Here is a 17,117-nt window from a genome sequence, read left to right as displayed (position 1 = left end):
CTTCCAATGCTATTGTACATGCGGTGCACATGCGGTCATGAAGTGTAGCTTGAACAAGCGCTTCTTTGTATTTTCTCAGTGAAAGCAGAGGGGGAGATCGAAGCCTTAAAGACTCTCACAGATTTCAGAAACAAGCCTTTAGCAATGCTGCGAGGGCCGGGCTCCTGGGCCCTGGGGCAGGGCAGCCCTGTCCTGTCCCCAGCGGCGCGGCCAGGGCTGGCGGAGAGCGCGTCCCGAGCCCGGCTGGGCCCGGCCAGAGCCCGGCCGTGTGCGTGTGGAGCCCGCGGGCTGCCAGCAGCGGAGCCGGGCTGATCCCCGCGTGTGTCCTGCCGTGTCCCCCGCCAGCTCCTCACTATGCAAACGGGGCCGCGCGTCGCTACGCCTCCCTCGCCGCGCTTCCACTGCATGCCTCAGCGTGTGAGTGCAGTGACACGCCGGCATCTGTCGTGTTGTGGCTTCTGGTGTTTGAAACAGAGTAAACCCTGCTTGTGAAACACTCGTCACGAACCAGAGATACGCCGACAAATGTGTACAAATAACAGTGTTTGTTTCAACAGCAACCCGGACTTGAACTGCAGGGCAAAGGCCGAGGTTCAAACAGAATAAAACCAGATTCTGACAGTGAAACTCCCTGCTTCTTGCTGTGCTTGGAAACAAGCAGGATCCTGCTGCTGCTTGTCCCAGACAGGTGACACTGGCCTCCGTCCAAAGGAGGTTGTGGAGTAGTTGAGGAATCACAAGATCATTTGGTTGGAAAAGCTCGGAGACCCAAGTTCCCCTTCCTCTGGGGACAAACGCATTTTAATCCGAGGCTGATGTCCCAGCAGCTGGGTTTGGGCTGGGGCTACTGCAGCAGTAGGTGTCTGTGTGGCACCCTGGCCGAGCTGAGCCGTGCTTTCCCTGTGGGCAGGGAGAGGCAGGAGCCGCCTGTCCCTCCTGCCCGGATCGCTGCCGTCTGCAGCAGACACGCTCAAGCCGTGCTCTCTGCACTTCCAGCTCCGCTGGCACCCCTCCTGCCCAGATCCCTGCCGTCTGCAGCAGGACACGCTCAAGCCGTGCTCTCTGCACTTCCAGCTCCGCTGGCACCTCCGTGTGCCCGGGAGCGCTGCCAGAGGCTGCTCCAGGCCTGGTGCCTGCTCTCACAAACACCGGGACAATGTGCAGCTTCCTCCAGGAATGGCTTGGCACAGCCAGGGCAGCGAGCCAGAGCCAATTCCCACCAAAGGGAACAGGGGCACAGAGTGGCTCACTAGTAACAGGCTCGAGCACAGGCAGGTGGAAATGGAAATCCATTGTTGGCTCCCACTGCAGGGAGATGCATCTGCCCGGAGACCGGGCTGGGGCTGGGGCTGGGGCTGAGGCTGGGGCTGGTTTTTAACATAAAACTGATACCCTGCATCAAAGCAGCTAAACTGCGTCAGCCCCAGTGGCCATCTAGCTTAGCATCGCATCTCCTGTGATGGAAAACGGGGTTCCTTGTCATGGCAGCTGGGGCCAAGCTGTACATGGAGGGTCTGAAAAGGAGGAATAAGCAGCATCCTCTTCACGTGGCTCAGCCACACAACAGGGCTGCTGTATTGGGTTGGAGATCACAGAACCATGGAATAGTTAGGGCTGGAAAAGGCCTCCAAGGCATCGAGTCCCCCAGCGCTGCAAGGCCACCGCTAACCCGTGTCCCCAAGTGCCACATCCACACTTTAAATCCCTCCAGGCGTGGGGACTCCACCACTGCCCTGCGCAGCTGTGCCAGGGCTGGACAGCCCTTCTGGGGTCGGACTGGGCTTGGAGCAGCCTGATCCATTGGAAGGTTCCCCTGCCCATGGCAGGGGGTGGGGCTGGATGGGTTTTAAGGCCGCTCCCAGCCCAAATCCTGGAATTCCATGAAGGGAGCACCTTCCGCACGGCACGGCGACGGCGGGATGGACGGACTGCATTTCCCAGCGTGCCGCGCGGCGCGAGGGGCCCGGACTTCCGGCAGCGCGGCCAATCAGGAGCGCCCAGGTGTCGCGGGCGGGGCGGGGGCGGAGGCGGCGAGAAGATGGCGGCCAAGAGCGGCCGGAACGGGCTCCTGGACAAGGTACGGCGGGCGGGGCTCCTCGGCCGCCCCGAGCGGCCCCCCTCCTGGGCGTCCCTCCCTCAGCCCTGGGCATTCTCAGCCCTGGGCATCCTTATCCCTGAGCATCCCTATCCCTGAGAATTCCCCCTTATCCCCGAGCATCCCCATCCCTGAGAATCCCCCATCAGCCCTGGGCATCCTCATCCCTGAGAATTCCCCCTCAGTCCTGAAAATCTCCATCCCTGAGAATTCCCCTTCAGCCCTGGTCGTCCCCCTCCAACTGCTGCAGATGCTCGTATAAGCAAAAATAAATAGTGGAAAGAATTCGACCCCATTCTCTTATGGAAAGGCTGTGGCTTCCAGTTAACTTGTGTGCTAATTAGCCCTGGAAGAAAATGCTTCAGCAGCAGCCACCTGAAAAGTCTGGTACCATACACCAATGTGCGAGCTGTGTCCCAGTTCTCCATGATTTTTAGATTCTTCTGGCCATTGGTTTTGTGGCTCATGAGCCCATGGACACGCAGTGACATTCGCTGTGTGCCTCAGAATTCCCCGAGGGATAACTGGGCTCTTCCCTGTGCAGCTGCAGGGCAAGCAATGGAGTTTGACATTGTATTTTAAAGGGGTTTTGCTCCTTCAGGGCAGGGAAGGGAGCTCCTTGGGCTGGTAGTTAATCCATCCAGCTTGGGAGCAGGAAGGTGACACGAGTGAAACTGAGGACTGCTCTGCTGGCAGCTGGGATTCCAGCTCCAGTCTCTGACCCGTTTGAAATAAGGGATCACTTGGGACACTCAGGGCTCGGGCTGATGTGTCACCAAACAGTAATGTGGTTCAGGGGAAGTGGGCCCCTTGGAACAGCTGGGAATTGTTACTGGGGAGGGACCCATTCCTGCAGGAGATGTGAATGTGAAGAGTGACAGGGTCCTTTGCTTTTGTTCCAGAGAATGGTTTTAAATATTTCTTGTTTGTGCCTTTTTAATCTCCCCTTGTGCCAAGATTGTTGGGGGTTCTCAAAATTTTCCTCCCCAAGAGCCCGTGTGGAGCAGTGTGTCTGGAAAGCAGGAGCACATCCAGAGGCAGGAATCCAGCCCAGCTGTCCCTCCCTGGGGATGGCAGCAGGAGCAGCAGACGAGGAGGCAAAGCTAAAGCTGCTGCCAGAGGCACATCCAGCCTGTGACAAGGTGGACAGCCTGGAACCCACCAGGAGCTGCTCCGGCAGCTCGGGGTGCACATTCCCTCTGTCCAGCCGGGTTTTCCCAAACAGCTCTGCTCTCTGGCTTGCCCCCTGTCGCTGGGATGGAATTCCCCTCACTCCACACTTTCCGTTGCAGTGGAAGATTGATGACAAGCCGGTGAAAATCGACAAATGGGATGGTTCAGCTGTGAAAAATTCCTTGGACGACTCTGCCAAAAAGGTGGGTTCTCTCTCTGCTGAGCTGCCCTGCTGGAAGCTCTCTGGTTTCCTTTCCTGCTTTTTGGGGCTGGCTGTGCCACAGCCATGCTGGGTCTGGTGGCATTCCTTGTGATTCCCGCGTGTCCGTGCTGCCTGAGGCAGGCATCCATCCCCCACAAACCTTCTGCCCAGTTCAGCTGTGCCCCTGGGGCTGCTCCCTCCAAACCCTTCCCAAAAGCAGCGTGTCAAATCCCTGACAAGCTCCCCCTGGACTCGGCTGCCTGTCTCTCCACAGGTGCTCCTGGAGAAGTACAAATACGTGGAGAACTTCCGCCTGATCGATGGGCGCCTCATCATCTGCACAATCTCCTGTCTCTTTGCCATCGTGGCTTTGATTTGGGATTACCTGCACCCTTTTCCTGAATCCAAACCCGTCCTTGCCTTTTGTGTTGTCTCATATCCTTCACAGAGGTTATACCGCAGGGGTTTGATTTTCCACAGGAACAAAACCGTTCTGGATGTTCCCATTTCCAGGCCTGCGGGAATTACGCTTCCTGCCATGTGGAGATCAGCTGACAATCAGACAGTTTCCATGTGACAGGAAAGTTCTGGGTGTAATGCCCCTAAATTTGGGTGGTCTGAGGCAGATCCTTTTTTTTCATTCCATCCACAGTCTGGCTCCAGACACACTTGTTTTTCCCTAGTACCACAGGTCAGATGCTGGGAGGGGAAGGAGGAAATTCCTGCCAGCAGCTCTCTGCAGAGGGATCTGGACAGGCTGGATCCACTCCACAGCTCAGTGCTGAGGCTCAGCAGTGCACAGGAGTAGTGGTGGCCTTGGCTGGGGGAATGGTGGCCTGGGGGAGTGGTTGGACTCAATGGTCTCAGAGGCGTTTTCCAACCTAAACAGTTCTGTGATCCTAAGGAATTTCATTGTTCCTGGCTGTTCTGGATGGCTTTCAGAACAAATGAGTGACTTACCTTACCGCACTTGAAATTACTTAATTCCAAAACTGGGAAAGAGGAATTGCTTGGTTTCATTGTTCCTGGCTGTTCTGGGTGGCTTTCAGAACAAATGAGTGACTTACAGCACTTGAAATTACTTAATTCCAAAACTGGGAAAGAGGAATTGCTTGGTCTGTCCTTGGAGGAGTGTCCAGCAAATCCTTCTGTGGCTTGTTCAGTCTCAAGTTTTCCCAGCAAATGTCAGAGAATCCCAGACTGGTTTGGGTGGGAAGGGGCCTTAAAGCTCATCCATTCCCAGCCTCTGCCATGGGCAGGGACACTTCCACTAAACCAGGTTGCTCCAAGCCCCATCCACCCTGGCCTTGGACACTTCCAGGGAGTGAGTAATAAATGATTACAGTTTAGATTTATTAGTTAATTTCTCCTGCTGATGAAGCATCAGCCAAACACCCTGTTTGATGTCACTTGAGAGGTGGTTAAACCACAGCTCTGAGGGATCCGAGCGACTCCTCTGCCTGATTTCTGCTTCTCCTTGCACCTTCCTGACGTCCTTAACTGCCTGTGCACGTATTTTGTGATGATGGGAATCCTGACCATCTATACCTCGTACAAAGAGAAGAGCATTTTCCTGGTGGCGCACAGGAAGGACCCTGCCGGGATGGATCCCGACGACGTGTGGCAGCTCTCCTCCAGCCTCAAACGGTACGGCCTGCTCCGGCAGCGGGCTCGGCCCTGCCCTGAGCACGGCCTCTCTTCTGAGCCCACCCTGCTCCACCAAAATCCAGCTCCTGGCCCTGGAACGGGAGCAGCCCCAGTGGTTTTCTGCCCCCGGTGTTCACGTCTCACTTCTCTTTAATGCGGGGTGTAAAGGCCTTGAATTGTGTCAATTGTGAGTGCCCTGGTGGGGACCTCCAGCCCGGGGGGGTTTTCCCCTCACACAGGAGAGGGTTTCTGTGTCTGCCCTCAGGCAAGAGGGGATTTCTATCCTCACTGCAATCCTGTTCTGGGGTTTTCTCCCCCTCACACAGGAGGGGGTTTCTCTCCCTCTGGGATCCTGCTCTGAGGGATTTTTCCCCTCACACAGGAGGGGGTTTCTCTCCCTCTGGGATCCTGCTCTGAGGGATTTTTCCCCTCAAACAGGAGGGGGTTTCTGTCCCTCTGGGACCCTGCTCTGAGGGATTTCCCCAAACAGGAGGGGGTTTCTGTCCCTCTGGGACCCTGCTCTGAGGGATTTCCCCAAACAGGAGGGGGTTTCTGTCCCACTGGGATCCTGCTCTGAGGGATTTTTCCCCTCACACAGGAGAGGGTTTCTGTCCCTCTGGGATCCTGCTCTGAGGGATTTCCCCAAACAGGAGGGGGTTTCTGTCCCACTGGGATCCTGCTCTGAGGTTTTTTTCCCCCTCACACAGGAGGGGGTTTCTGTCCCTGCTCTGAGGTGTGTCTGCCCTCCCGCAGGTTTGATGACAAGTACACCCTGAAGCTGACGTTCATCAGCGGGAAAACCAAGCAGCAGAGGGAAGCCGAGTTCACCAAGTCCATCGCCAAGTTCTTCGACAACAATGGCACGTTAGTCATGGAGGCCTACGAGCCAGAGGTGTCCAAGCTGCACGACAGCCTGGCCCTGGAGAGGAAAACAAAATGATTTTGGAGCCCAGCCGCCTCCCAGCAGCCTGCTAAATTAACACCAATAAAGTCAAATGGCAAAGAAAGTGAATCATGGCCTCTGTTTTTGTCCTGAAGTCCTATTCCTTTTTGGATAAGCAGGAATTTTAATACTGGACCCAAGATTTGTTGAAGTTCATGGCTAAGCTTGGTCTCTGTGCCTGCCTTCCAGGCTCAAAATTGGATTTTGGGGACCCTCAGGAGAGGAAACACACCACCAGTGCTGCCCCAGCGTCCCTGCTTTACCTGGCAGTGCTTTATCACATGGCTCTGTGTCCAGGGGGCTTTACCAATCCCACCTTTCCATTTCTGCTAGGAGTTCAGGACAAAACCCTTCTGTGAAACAACCATCCCCTCGCAAACAAGTTTGCTTTATTTTTGTATTTATCTAAGTGGGGTAGAGGATTGTTTTATATAAAAACCTTTTATGTGTTGGGGGGAGAATCAAATATGCTACTTCTGTGTGCTCAGCCACGAAGCTTCTGAGAAAGTGTAAAAGATTTTCCAAGCTGTGTCTGTCTATCCTGCGGTTCCCTTCTGGCATCTCCCGTTCCACGTGTCCCTTCCATAAACTGGCATTTTTTAAAAGAGAGATTTTTTTTGTTGTTGTTTTTTCAATAAAAGGGAAGAACAGACATCAAACGTGTCCTGGAGCATCTCTGGGGTGTTTCACGCTGGGGACTGTGAACTGGAATCCCAGTTCACGGAAGGAGAATTCTGGCATTCCCGTGGCACCACCACAGTCTTGTCACCTAAACCTCGTCCCCAGGTGCCACAGGATGAGGGTGACTCCTCTTTTTATCTTGCAGAGCTGGTTGGGCTTGGCTGCCTCACCTCAGGGAGCCCCAGACGGACCTTCCTGGTTTTCCAGCCCTCCCTCGCCACGGCTGTCCCACAAGGGCGCCCGGCAGGGGACTCTCCTGGCATCCCAAGCAGGGTCCTGCCTGCATCCCTCTCCTGGCTCCCCTCCCGCCTGCTGGGGAGAGCAGCGGCTCCCCCAGCCAGTCTCCTCCGGGAATTCCAGCATTCCCCCGGCCCCGCAGGAGCGCCGGAGGCGGAGAACATCCCCGGCTCACACCTGCACAGGTACTGCCCCCGCTGCCGCCGCGCCGGGCCCCGGGATCCCCGCCCGCCTCCTGGGCCCGCCGAGCGCCTGATCCGGCCCCCCCGGCTCCGGGAGCCGCAGGAAGAGGCGGAGCGGGGCGGCCCCGGCGCGGCGGCGGCGGGAGGAGCGGGGTCTGCGGGATGGGGATGCGGGGATGGGGATGCGGGAGTGCGGGGGCCGCGGCACGGAGGGGAGGGGGGTCAGCACTTGGTGTGTACTGGTGTGACGGGGGGTCTGTCACCGGGGGAGGTCCGTGCGTGGTGCAGGGGGGCTGTGCTGTGGGCCGGCGTAGGGACAGGGGGTGCCGGGGGATCGAGGCTGGAGGGTGCGGGGGGACTGGGGGCGCACGGGGAATGGAGGGGAGCAGGGACCCCGGGCTAGTGCCACTCGGGGAGCTCAAGGCGGTGGGAGCTCGGGGTCCCGGTGCGGTGCAGGGGGTGCACAGCCCTCGGGAACAGCGGGAGGCGGCACCGCGGGTGAAGCAGGGCAGCCTGTGCGCTACAGGGGAGCAGCACAGACGGGCAGGGGGGTGGCTGTGACCCCAGCGAGGGGCTCTGCTCTCACTCTCTCACCCTGCTCAGGTCCCAAGGGGAGCCTCAGGGCGGCCACCATGTCCCAGGCCACCACCTGCCTCAAGGTGAGCCTTCATGCCTGTCCCCCCCATATGGGCCATTCCCTCCTTTGCCGGGATTTAACCCTTTTACATCTGACTTTCCCACCCTTCCAGCAGCAGGGAGATGGTGAGGAGAGCCCCCCACCGCTGCCATCACCACCGGCATCCCCGCACGTTTTCCCTCCGGAGACGCTGTTCCGAGAGGCAGCTGGGGTCACCTACCGCATCCCGGCTCTGCTCTACGTCCCCCCGGATGATTCCTTCCTGGCCTTTGCCGAGAAGCGCTCCTCGGCCCGGGACGAGGATGCCAAGTACCTGGTGCTGCGGCGAGGCCACCGGCACGGCTCCTTGGTCAAGGTAAAATCCCCCCGGGCTCCAGGAGCACGGGATGGGCGTGATGCCGGCTGGCCCCCGTGCTGAGCCCCATTTTCCTTTCTTTCAGTGGGGTCCCACGGAGGAGCTGTCGGCGTTGACGCTGCCCGGCCACCGCACCATGAACCCCTGTCCTCTCTACGACGCCAGGAGCGGCACCGTCTTCCTCTTCTGCATCTGCGTGGAGCAGGGCAAGACGGAGCGCTGCCAGATCTGGAGCGGCTGCAGCGCCGCCCGCCTCTGCTTCGCCACCAGCGCCGACGGCGGCCGCGGCTGGAGCGCGCTGCGGGACGTGACGGACGAGGCCATCGGCGCCGACCTGTCCCGCTGGGCCACCTTCGCCGTGGGGCCGGGCCACGGCGTGCAGCTGGCCTCGGGCCGGCTGGTGGTGCCAGCCTACACCTACTACGTGCACGGCTGTCTGTGCGGGGCGCTGCGGCTGCCCTGCTTCACCCGCCAGCACGCCCTCGTCTTCTACAGCGACGACGGCGGGCGCCGCTGGCACAAGGGCGGCCTGCTGGGCGGCGAGCGCACGGGCGAGTGCCAGGTGGCCGAGGTGGGTGGCCCACGGCGGCCCGTGCTGTACTGCAGCGCCCGGGCGCCGCGGGGCTGCCGCGCCGTGGCCCTCAGCACCGACCGCGGCCTGCGCTTCCAGCGGCCCGCGCCGTGCGCGGCCCTGGGCGAGCCGCCGCGGGGCTGCCAGGGCAGCGTGCTCAGCTTCGCCCGCGCCGCCGGCCAGCCCCCCTGGCTGCTCTACTCGCACCCCACCGACCGGCACCACCGGCGCGACCTGGGGCTCTACGTGAACCCCTCGCCGCCGGACGGGGCGGGCTGGCGGCGGCCCTGGCTGCTGCACGCCGGGCCCGCCGGCTACTCTGACCTGGCAGCCTGCCCCGGTGGCCTCTTCGGGTGCTTGTTCGAGTGCGGCGCCAGCAGCGCCTGCGAGGAAATCGCCTTCTGCCTCTTCAGCCTGGAGCCCTCCGGCGATGAGGAGCTCAAGGCTTCCTGAAACAGACCCGTTTTAGGCGGCGTGGTCGCTCCTGAGCGTCGGCGGCCGGAGCCAGTGAGCGCGGCAGTGCCCAGGACATTGCAAGTGCACCAGAGGCTCAGCATCGTGCACCTTTTATTTAATTACGCCTTTTTAATCACCCGTCGGGTGTTGTCGGTGACCTGCGGCAGTGGAGGATCTGCTCTGGCTTGGCCAAGGGGGATGCCAGCACAGCATAGGAAATGCCGCTGCTTCTCCAGAAATCAGCGTTTTTCACCTGGTAGCAGCTGGAAAGCAGAAGGTGCCAGCAAGAGCAGCTGACTCCCTGAGGAAAAAGTATGCAGAAATCTTGGTTTAGTTAAAAATATTCCAGTTCCTGTGTTCCTGCAGGTGGCAGAAGATTCCCAGTTTTTACCATTTTTTATCCTGCTTTCTTCACTTGCCTACTTTAGACTTGAGTTTCTCCCTGCCCCCTGGGAAAAAGCGCTCGAATCTTGACTGGGGGCAAGGGGAGAGGAGTGTTGGGGAGTGTTGCATTCTGCTCCACAGGGAACAGCTTCTAGCATCCCAATAGTGACAGTGATCTCACATCCCCATGCTGCTGTCAAATAAAATTGTCCCAAAACACGTGAAATCCAGTCCATACAGGGGAAATCCCAACGGGGCTGGCCCTGCCCCAGAAAGATGCAGGATGGCCCCAAGCACGGCACCTCCCACTGCATCCTGGTGCTGGTTTTTGTGTGGAGAGGCGGGCAGACAGGATGGATGCAAGGCGGGATGGGCAGAGGATCAAATCGAGACGGGCACAGGCAGGATGTGGACAGGGACGGGCAGGATGGGGCCAAGATGGAATGGGGACAGGCAGGATGCCGTCAGATAAGATTCGGACAGAAGACCAAATGGGGACAGACAGGAGCGGGCAGGCAGGATGAAGCTGAGGACAGAGCAGGATGCGGCCAGGAGAGAACAGGGAAAGGGGCAGGAGCAGGCAGGAGGAGGCTGGGGACAGACAAGAGGGGGACAAGCAGGATAGGGACAGAGGGGCAGACTGGAATGGGGACAAGGACAAGCAGGACGGGGAGCAGCACCACACCGCCCTCCCCAGCCAGCGTGGCGGATCCGGGGCGCCCCCACCCCTTTTCCCCCCAAAGGCGGAGCCTCTCCGCCCCTTTTCCCCCGCTTCTCCCGGCGGCGGCGGCGGCCGGATGCGGGCGCTGGGGCTCGGGGCACGGCTGGCACGGGGCGAGCTGGGGGCTCGGGGTACGGGGTGAACTGGGCGTGCTGGGGATACCTGGAGCACCGGGGGCACTGCTGGGAGTGGGGGCGCTGGGGGTACTGGGGGCGTTGCTGGGACTGGAGGCACTGTGGGTTCCTGGAGCAGTGCGAGCGCTCGGGGTTCGGGGTGTTCTGGGGGCGCTGGGTTCTCGGCGCACTGGGAGCACTGGGGGCGCTGGGAGCACTGGGGGCGCTGGGTTCTCGGCGCACTGGGATCACTGGGAGCACTGGGGGCGCTGGCGGTGCTCGGGGCGCTGCTGGCGCTGCTGCCGCCCCCCGCCCCGGCCGAGACCTTCTCTGCCATGCTGAGCGTGCGGGCAGCGCTGGGCGCCGAGCGCCGCCTGCTCCGCCGGCTCCGCTCCTACCTGCGGGACGAGAGCTCCCGCCTGCGCCTCCTCCGCAGGTACCGGCACCCCAACCGCGTCCGCCCCGCTCCGGCCACCCATCCCGCCCCCGGGCCCAAGCCTGGGTGATTCCCGGCTGCGAGGAGGGGTCAGCCCATGCCCACCTTCCCCGCAGCACCCAGTTTTTGGGGGTGGCCCTAAATAAGAGGGTGGTGGGAGGACGGGAAGCTGACTGGACATGGCTCAGGCTCCCCTTCCCCCAGCTGTGCTGCAGGAGGGGGACATGGCTCTCCACCCATAGGGATCTGGGCTGCAGCATCCCCAAGGCACGGGCCATCCCCACAGACCCACCAGGACTGGGTTGGACAAAGTGGACACCGAGGAAAAGTTGCCCAGCAGTGGGGGGACTCAGCCCTCACCCGGGCGGTGTCAGCACTGAGGAGCACCAAAGTGTCCCCCGTGGGTGCCCTGTAGGTTCTATGAGAAGGTCCAGGCACTGCACCAGGACCCCGAGGCCTCGGTGGACAACCCCTTGTTGGCCTTCAGCCTCATCAAGCGCCTGCACTCGGACTGGCCCAACATCATCTACAGCGAGGAGGCCACCAGGAACACCGAGGGTACGGGGAGGATGCCCAGCCTCGTGTCCCCTGTGTCACATAGGCCAGGAAATAGATGGAGGGGCTGGGGAACGGGTGGAGAAGTAAGGAAATAGTTGGAGGAGCAGAATGAATGGAGAAGCAGGATGTGGGGTCCCCGGGGGAAAGAGCTGATAAGGGTGATCGCACCTCATAATTTCATTTATCCCCTCCTGCACGTCTTTCCCACCCTGCAGCACTCCATGCTGGCCTCAGGGAGGTGGAGCAGGAGCTGCCTGGAGCCGAGGACCTGGACGGGGCTGCCAGGGCACTGATGAGGCTGCAGGATGTGTACGCCCTGAGCGTCAAGGGCTTGGCCAGCGGCGTCTTCCAGAGAGCCGGGCACCCGCCCCTCTACAGCCCCGGCCGGCGTGCCTCCCTCTCTGCCGACGACTGCTTCCATGTGGGAAAGGTGGGGGACAGCCCCACAAGCCCCCACAGAGCTTCCCCAGCCTGGGGCGCTGCTTCCATAGGGATGGACATGGGGGTTCTTCACATGGGGTGAGATGGAAGTGCAGGTGCAAACGGGGATGGAGATTGAGGTGGGGATGGAACAGGAGAGGAAGGGATGGGACAGGATGGGGATGGTGTGGGAGGGAATGGGGATGGAGATGGCAACCGGAAAGCGACAGATGCAGTGGTACAGGATGGGTGGGAATTGGGATGGGATGGGATGGGATGGGATGGGATGGGATGGGATGGGATGGGATGGGATGGGATGGGATGGCCCAGCTGCAGGTGCAGGTGACGCGTTGCCCCGCAGGTGGCCTATGACACAGGTGACTATTACCACTCCATTGCCTGGCTGGAGGAGGCTGTCAGCCTCTTCCGCCTCTCCTACGGCAGCTGGAACCTGGAGGACCGGAGCAGCCTGGAGGATGCTCTGGACCATCTGGCCTTCTCCTACTTCATGGTACAGCCACGAGTCCCCTCCCCATCCCCAGTGTCCATAGAGCCAAACCATGGGTGGGAGGGTGGATGCTGATGGGGTCTCCACTCCCCCATCCAGGCTGGAAACATCTCTCATGCCTTGAGCCTCTCCAGGGAGTTTCTCCGCTACGGTATGTGGGACAACCCTGGATGCAGCAGGAAGAGGGAAAAGATTTTGGGATGTCCCCATCACCTCTGCATGGCAACGGCCTCCTCACCCCATTTCTTGCCCCCATCTGGGGCAATTTTCCAGGGACCAATGCCAGGGAAGGGGGTTGATGGGGATGCAGCACTCTGGGTGACACCACCTCCCCAGCAGATCCCAGAAACCAAAGGGTGTCAAGGAACGTGGCCAAGTACAAGAAGCTGCTGGAGATGGGGATGGGGGCAAGTGCCAGGCCCCTGCAGCGCCCCAACAGCACCCGCCTGCAGAGCCGAGATGCCTACGAGGAGCTGTGCCAGCGCCCCAGGGAGCAGGTGGGGCTGGCAGGGGTGCCGGGGTCCCCCAGCACCCCTGTCCCCCTCTCACGCCCTCCTTGGTCCTCTTCCTCCCCAGCCAGCCCCAGAGCAGCTCCCGCACCTCGGCTGCTCCTACGAGACCAACGGCAGCCCCTTCCTCCTCCTCCAGCCTGCCAAGAAGGAGATGGTCCGGGCCCAACCCCACGTGGCTCTGTACCATGATTTCATCACCGATGCTGAGGCTGAGACTATCAAGGGGTTGGCAGGGCCCTGGGTGAGCCATACCCATCCCCAGGGATGTCCCTTTCCTGCAGCAGGGTGTCCCAGGAGATCATGACCCAGGGTGAATGCAGAGATAGGAGGGGTTTTATGGCTAAAGTCTCCTCCAGGGAGTTCAGATGGGACGGGGCTTGGAGCAACCTTGTCTAATGGAATGTGTCCCTGCCTATGGCAGGGGGTGGAACTGGATGATCTTGGAAGGCCCCTTCCAAACCAAACCACTCTAGGATTAGATGAGACCCTGGGGATGATGACCCCCATTCCATGTGAGCCCCCCAAAAGACTTTTTGGAAGAAACCAGGTCCACAGCTGCACCTGAACCACTTCCCAGCCAGGCCTGACTCGGTGACTCCACCTCTGTCACTGCTTCCCTCTCCCCAGTGAGACACCTTGGGGGGGGGACGCTTGGCAGCCCGCTGGTTCAAACCCACCACGTGGTGTGAGGGTCCCCACGCGTGGCAACAGCGTCCCCCCTGTGTCCCTCAGCTGCAGAGATCCGTGGTTGCCTCTGGGGAGAAGCAGCAGAAGGCCGAGTACCGCATAAGCAAGAGGTAGTGGCCACCCCTCCCTCGTCCCCCGGCCATGGGACCCCCGTGGCTCCGTGGCCACCTCTGAGGTGGCAGCGAGGCCACGCTGGGAGGCCTGGCTCCTGCGGCGGTGCCCTGCGGGTGAAGCCCAGCCTCGGGTGAATCCAGGGCTGACCGGGCTGCTCCCGCAGCGCCTGGCTGAAGGACACGGCCGACCCCGTGGTGCGGGCTCTGGATCGGCGCATGGCCGCCCTCACCGGGCTGGACCTGCGGCCGCCCTACGCCGAGCACCTGCAGGTGGTCAACTACGGCTTGGGAGGCCACTACGAGCCACACTTCGACCACGCCACGGTCAGGGAGCGGCCAGGCTGGGCCTGGGGGACCATGGGGTGACACCCAGGGCAGCTCCTGGGGTGGACTCAGGGGTGGTCCCTGGGATATTCCTGGGGATGGGCCCGGGGTTGGCCTTGGGGGTGATTCCTCAGATGTTCCTGAAGGAGAGCTCTTGGGTAGCCCCTCAGCTGTTCCTGGAGATGGGCCCTGGGATGCTCCTCATGATGCTGCTGGGATGGTGCCCAAGGGAAGACCCCAAACGGTCCCTGGGGGTGTCCCCGTGGTGATCCCTAGGTTATTCCCTGAGATGTTCCTAGTGATGCACCCTGGGATGGCCCCTGGCAGGGGTGGGATGGATGGTCCCAGGATGGTGATCCCTGGGTGGGTGCCTGGGGTGTTCCTGGGAAGGGAGGGAAGGAGGGAGAAAAAAGAAGGGAGAAGGAAGCGTTTTCTGGGGGGAACAGTGTGGGGCAGCTTAGAGCTGCTGGGCTGTGAGGGGCTGGGCTGTGTCAGGGCAGGACCGACCGTCCCCACCTCCCCTTTTGGAGCAGTCCATGAAGAGCCCCCTGTACAGGATGAAGTCAGGCAACAGGATCGCCACAATCATGATCTACGTGAGTCCTCCCTCGTTTCCAGGCCTGCAGGGATAACACTGGCTTGGCCCTCAGGGTATGGGATGGGTGAGGGCAGCCCCAAAACCCTGGAGTGTGTGGGAAGTGCCAGTGTCTGTGGAGTATTCAGGAGCTTGTGCTGTGCCAAAGTGAGGGAACAGAGCTGGGGCCCAAGGGAGGTTTTGTGCCTCAGTTTCCCTGTGCAAAGGAGCATCACAGGGAAGGGGGGATCCATGGCTCCTATTTTTCTCCTTTTCCAGCTGAGTGCAGTGGAGGCTGGAGGCTCCACTGCTTTCATCTATGCCAACTTCAGCGTGCCCGTGGTCAAGGTGAGGGGTCCTGTGGAATTGCTGGGAGCAGGGAAGGGAGGGTGCTGTCCTCTGTATCTCAGCTCCTGCAGGGAGTTATGGTCAAGCCTCTCCTGATGCCAAACCCCAGCCCCGGATTCCCTAATCTGTTCTGGGGTGCCAAAATTCAGTCTTGTGGGTCCCAGCTCTGTTTTAGGGTACCAAACCCGTCTCTGCTCTGCAGAATGCAGCTCTTTTCTGGTGGAACCTGCGGAGGAACGGGAATGGTGATGGGGACACCCTCCACGCCGGCTGCCCCGTCCTGGCCGGGGACAAGTGGGGTGAGAGATGCTACCAGGGGTCACCCCGGGGTGACACGGGGCTGGAGGGACAGCTCCACCGACAGGGAAGCAAGAGAGGCTGGGAATGCACAATAATATCCTGGATAGAAGGGGAAAAGTTCCCCGACAGCAGCACAGGATTAGAGAAAGGTGCAGAGGGAAGGGAGCAGACAGGGATCCATGTCCTTGTTCCTTCCAGTGGCCAATAAGTGGATCCACGAGCACGGGCAGGAATTCCGGCGGCCGTGCAGCGCTGACCCACAGGACTGAGCCGTGTGGGACCACAGATGTGACATCTGCAGGTGGCAAAGCCACCCGGCACAGCATCTCCCCAGGGAGGGAGGGAGCGGAGGGGGCAGCAGCGGAGCAGGGGGTGATCGCAAGGGGCACTTGCTCAACCACAGCCAGACTGGGTGGAAATAAAGTCTTTTATAAACCGGAGTCTGTTCTGGGGTGCCAAACCCTATCCCTGGGGCTCCCATCCGTTAGGGAATGCCAAAATCCAGTCTCGGGGAGAAGGCAGCTCCTTCCAGCCGTGCTGGCCCCCCGCCTGCCTGCAGACAAGCTCCCTTTCTCCCCGCCGGCCGCAGCCCCGACGTGACTGGGAGGCCGAGAGCGGGGAGCCGGGACCTGCGCGGCCCTTGCTCCGTGCCCAGCGATGCCTGCTGCGGTTTCCTATTCCCGATCCTCGCTCCGTGCCCAGACGCCTACTGCAGCCCCAGGGATCTCGGGCCCTCGCGGCCCGTCCCGAAGGCTCCGTGCCCGCCGCTCCAAGCGGACCGGGCTCCCTCAGCCCGCTCAGCTAGCCTGGCCTGTGTTAGCCTAGGCAACACGGTTGGGTTCGGGGTTTGTTCCTTTTTTCTGGCCTCGGAGACGGTGCGACCAATCCTTCGGCCGTTTTGGGGGCCTTTTTTTTTTTTTTTTTTTTTTCTTTTTTTTTTTTTTTTTTCTTGTTCACCCCCCGAGCTGTTCGGTTCGGTTTTGGCCCAGCATCTCAGAGCCGGCGGGAGGAGCATCGGCCGGGGCCGGGGCCCGGCGGCACGGGAGGGGCCGGCTCGGCCCCGGAGCTCGGCACAGCCGAGCCAGCCGGAGGAAGGACACCAAATCCAGCGGATTCGTCTGCAGAGACGAGGGGACCCCGCCAGGAGTGCACAGGTTCCCTCAGGTTCCCTCTGTTTGCCCGGGCTGCTGCGTGCCCCCCTTGTGTTCCCCCTTCCCCGGGACAGGAGCCGCCGCCATTTTCTCCCCCCTCACCGCATTGCCGGCCCCCCGGTGTGGGCTTTTTTCCCTTTCCTGGAATTTTGTTTCGTTTTGTTGGGGGTTTTTGTTTGTTTTGGTTTTTTGTTTTGTTTTGGTTCGTTTCTTTTTGTTCTGTTTCATTTCGTTTCGTTCTGTTTTTATCCGGCGGGGATGGGTGGGGGGGGGCAGTGGTGTTAAGGTCGGACAATTCAATATCTAGCATGTATTCATTTTCTTTTTCCGTGCGGTGCGGGCACTCTGGGAATAAACGATTGGGGGTTTTTTTCACTTTCATCCACTGCTGTTAACCTCCTATTGGCAGAAAGGGATTGTTGCAACCCTTCTTTAGAGGAAACACTCGTTCCAGAGCGTTTGTCTCCTAAGCTTGTCTCTAAACCGAGACACTCATCTAGGTGGCATTTGGATGAGATTCAAACCCTCCAGGATGGAAGCCCAGCTCTCCAGGGAGATCACCATATCACCTCCTGGCCTCTTTCCCGGCTGGAAGGGAAAGGACAGAAATTGGGGAGTGGGATAGGAACAGAAGGCAGAGTTTTGCCGAGGCTCTCCTCGCCTTGGGGTCAGAAATGCGCGTTTATCACTCAGGACTGTGTTCATCCAGCGGGGATTAACCCTTCCATAGGCACCCGGGGATGGGGGTGAGCTGCAGGGAGCATTCGGGCAGGCCAGCAGGAACTCGGA

At 60.4% G+C, this 17,117-nt stretch overlaps 3 protein-coding genes across 6 annotated transcripts; all 3 read left to right on the top strand.

Moving 5' to 3' along the window:
* The first annotated feature begins 1,987 nt into the window (after nt 1-1,987).
* On the top strand, nt 1,988-6,669 carry SPCS2 (signal peptidase complex subunit 2). 2 transcript variants are annotated; one of them, XM_039697052.1, is made up of 5 exons: nt 1,988-2,077; nt 3,388-3,471; nt 3,745-3,905; nt 4,983-5,117; nt 5,871-6,129. In XM_039697052.1, exons 1-5 carry the CDS (start codon nt 2,039-2,041, stop codon nt 6,055-6,057), a joined length of 606 nt encoding a protein of 201 aa, XP_039552986.1. In that variant the 5' UTR covers nt 1,988-2,038; the 3' UTR covers nt 6,058-6,129. The 2 variants fall into 2 exon arrangements, with proteins under 2 accessions (XP_039552986.1, XP_039552985.1); XM_039697051.1 differs by lacking the exon at nt 1,988-2,077 and adding an exon at nt 3,151-3,237 and having other exon boundaries at nt 5,871-6,669.
* Nucleotides 6,670-7,285: 616 nt separating this feature from the next.
* NEU3 (neuraminidase 3) lies at nt 7,286-9,783 on the top strand. Of its 3 annotated transcripts, none has more exons than XM_039697048.1 (4): nt 7,286-7,313; nt 7,764-7,819; nt 7,910-8,152; nt 8,238-9,783. In XM_039697048.1, the coding sequence occupies exons 2-4, from the start codon at nt 7,793-7,795 to the stop codon at nt 9,174-9,176; spliced, it is 1,209 nt and encodes a 402-aa protein (XP_039552982.1). In that variant the 5' UTR covers nt 7,286-7,313; nt 7,764-7,792; the 3' UTR covers nt 9,177-9,783. The 3 variants fall into 3 exon arrangements, with proteins under 3 accessions (XP_039552982.1, XP_039552984.1, XP_039552983.1); XM_039697050.1 differs by having other exon boundaries at nt 7,287-7,313; nt 7,913-8,152; XM_039697049.1 differs by lacking the exon at nt 7,286-7,313 and having other exon boundaries at nt 7,441-7,819; nt 7,913-8,152.
* A 238-nt stretch (nt 9,784-10,021) lies between these two features.
* On the top strand, nt 10,022-16,039 carry P4HA3 (prolyl 4-hydroxylase subunit alpha 3). Its single transcript, XM_039696987.1, has 14 exons — nt 10,022-10,026; nt 10,537-10,833; nt 11,249-11,391; nt 11,607-11,821; nt 12,173-12,322; nt 12,419-12,470; nt 12,659-12,816; nt 12,896-13,072; nt 13,564-13,628; nt 13,796-13,955; nt 14,489-14,551; nt 14,809-14,877; nt 15,080-15,176; nt 15,376-16,039. The coding sequence occupies exons 1-14, from the start codon at nt 10,022-10,024 to the stop codon at nt 15,444-15,446; spliced, it is 1,722 nt and encodes a 573-aa protein (XP_039552921.1). The 3' UTR covers nt 15,447-16,039.
* The last annotated feature ends 1,078 nt before the right edge of the window (nt 16,040-17,117 follow it).

Source organism: Passer montanus, unplaced genomic scaffold, assembly GCF_014805655.1.
Source record: "Passer montanus isolate IOZ18808 unplaced genomic scaffold, ASM1480565v1 scaffold116, whole genome shotgun sequence".
In the NCBI taxonomy this organism is placed as follows: Eukaryota; Metazoa; Chordata; class Aves; order Passeriformes; family Passeridae; genus Passer; species Passer montanus.
Note: the sequence above shows the minus strand (reverse complement) of the source record. Positions and strands in the feature narration are given on the sequence as shown.

What these genes read in the sequence shown, in the direction of transcription:
- SPCS2 (XM_039697051.1), top strand. Translation starts at nt 3,166, where the DNA reads ATGGCAGCAGGAGCAGCAGACGAGGAGGCAAAGCTAAAGCTGCTGCCA. An exon ending in CACATCCAGCCTGTGACAAG is followed by an intron (nt 3,238 to 3,387) that starts GTGGACAGCCTG and finishes TTTCCGTTGCAG; the next exon opens with TGGAAGATTGATGACAAGCC. An exon ending in CTTGCCTTTTGTGTTGTCTC is followed by an intron (nt 3,906 to 4,982) that starts ATATCCTTCACA and finishes CTGCCTGTGCAC; the next exon opens with GTATTTTGTGATGATGGGAA.
- NEU3 (XM_039697048.1), top strand. Translation starts at nt 7,793, where the DNA reads ATGTCCCAGGCCACCACCTGCCTCAAG. An exon ending in AGGCCACCACCTGCCTCAAG is followed by an intron (nt 7,820 to 7,909) that starts GTGAGCCTTCAT and finishes CCACCCTTCCAG; the next exon opens with CAGCAGGGAGATGGTGAGGA. An exon ending in GGCACGGCTCCTTGGTCAAG is followed by an intron (nt 8,153 to 8,237) that starts GTAAAATCCCCC and finishes CCTTTCTTTCAG; the next exon opens with TGGGGTCCCACGGAGGAGCT.
- P4HA3 (XM_039696987.1), top strand. An exon ending in CGCCTGCGCCTCCTCCGCAG is followed by an intron (nt 10,834 to 11,248) that starts GTACCGGCACCC and finishes GGTGCCCTGTAG; the next exon opens with GTTCTATGAGAAGGTCCAGG. An exon ending in CCTGGCCGGGGACAAGTGGG is followed by an intron (nt 15,177 to 15,375) that starts GTGAGAGATGCT and finishes TGTTCCTTCCAG; the next exon opens with TGGCCAATAAGTGGATCCAC.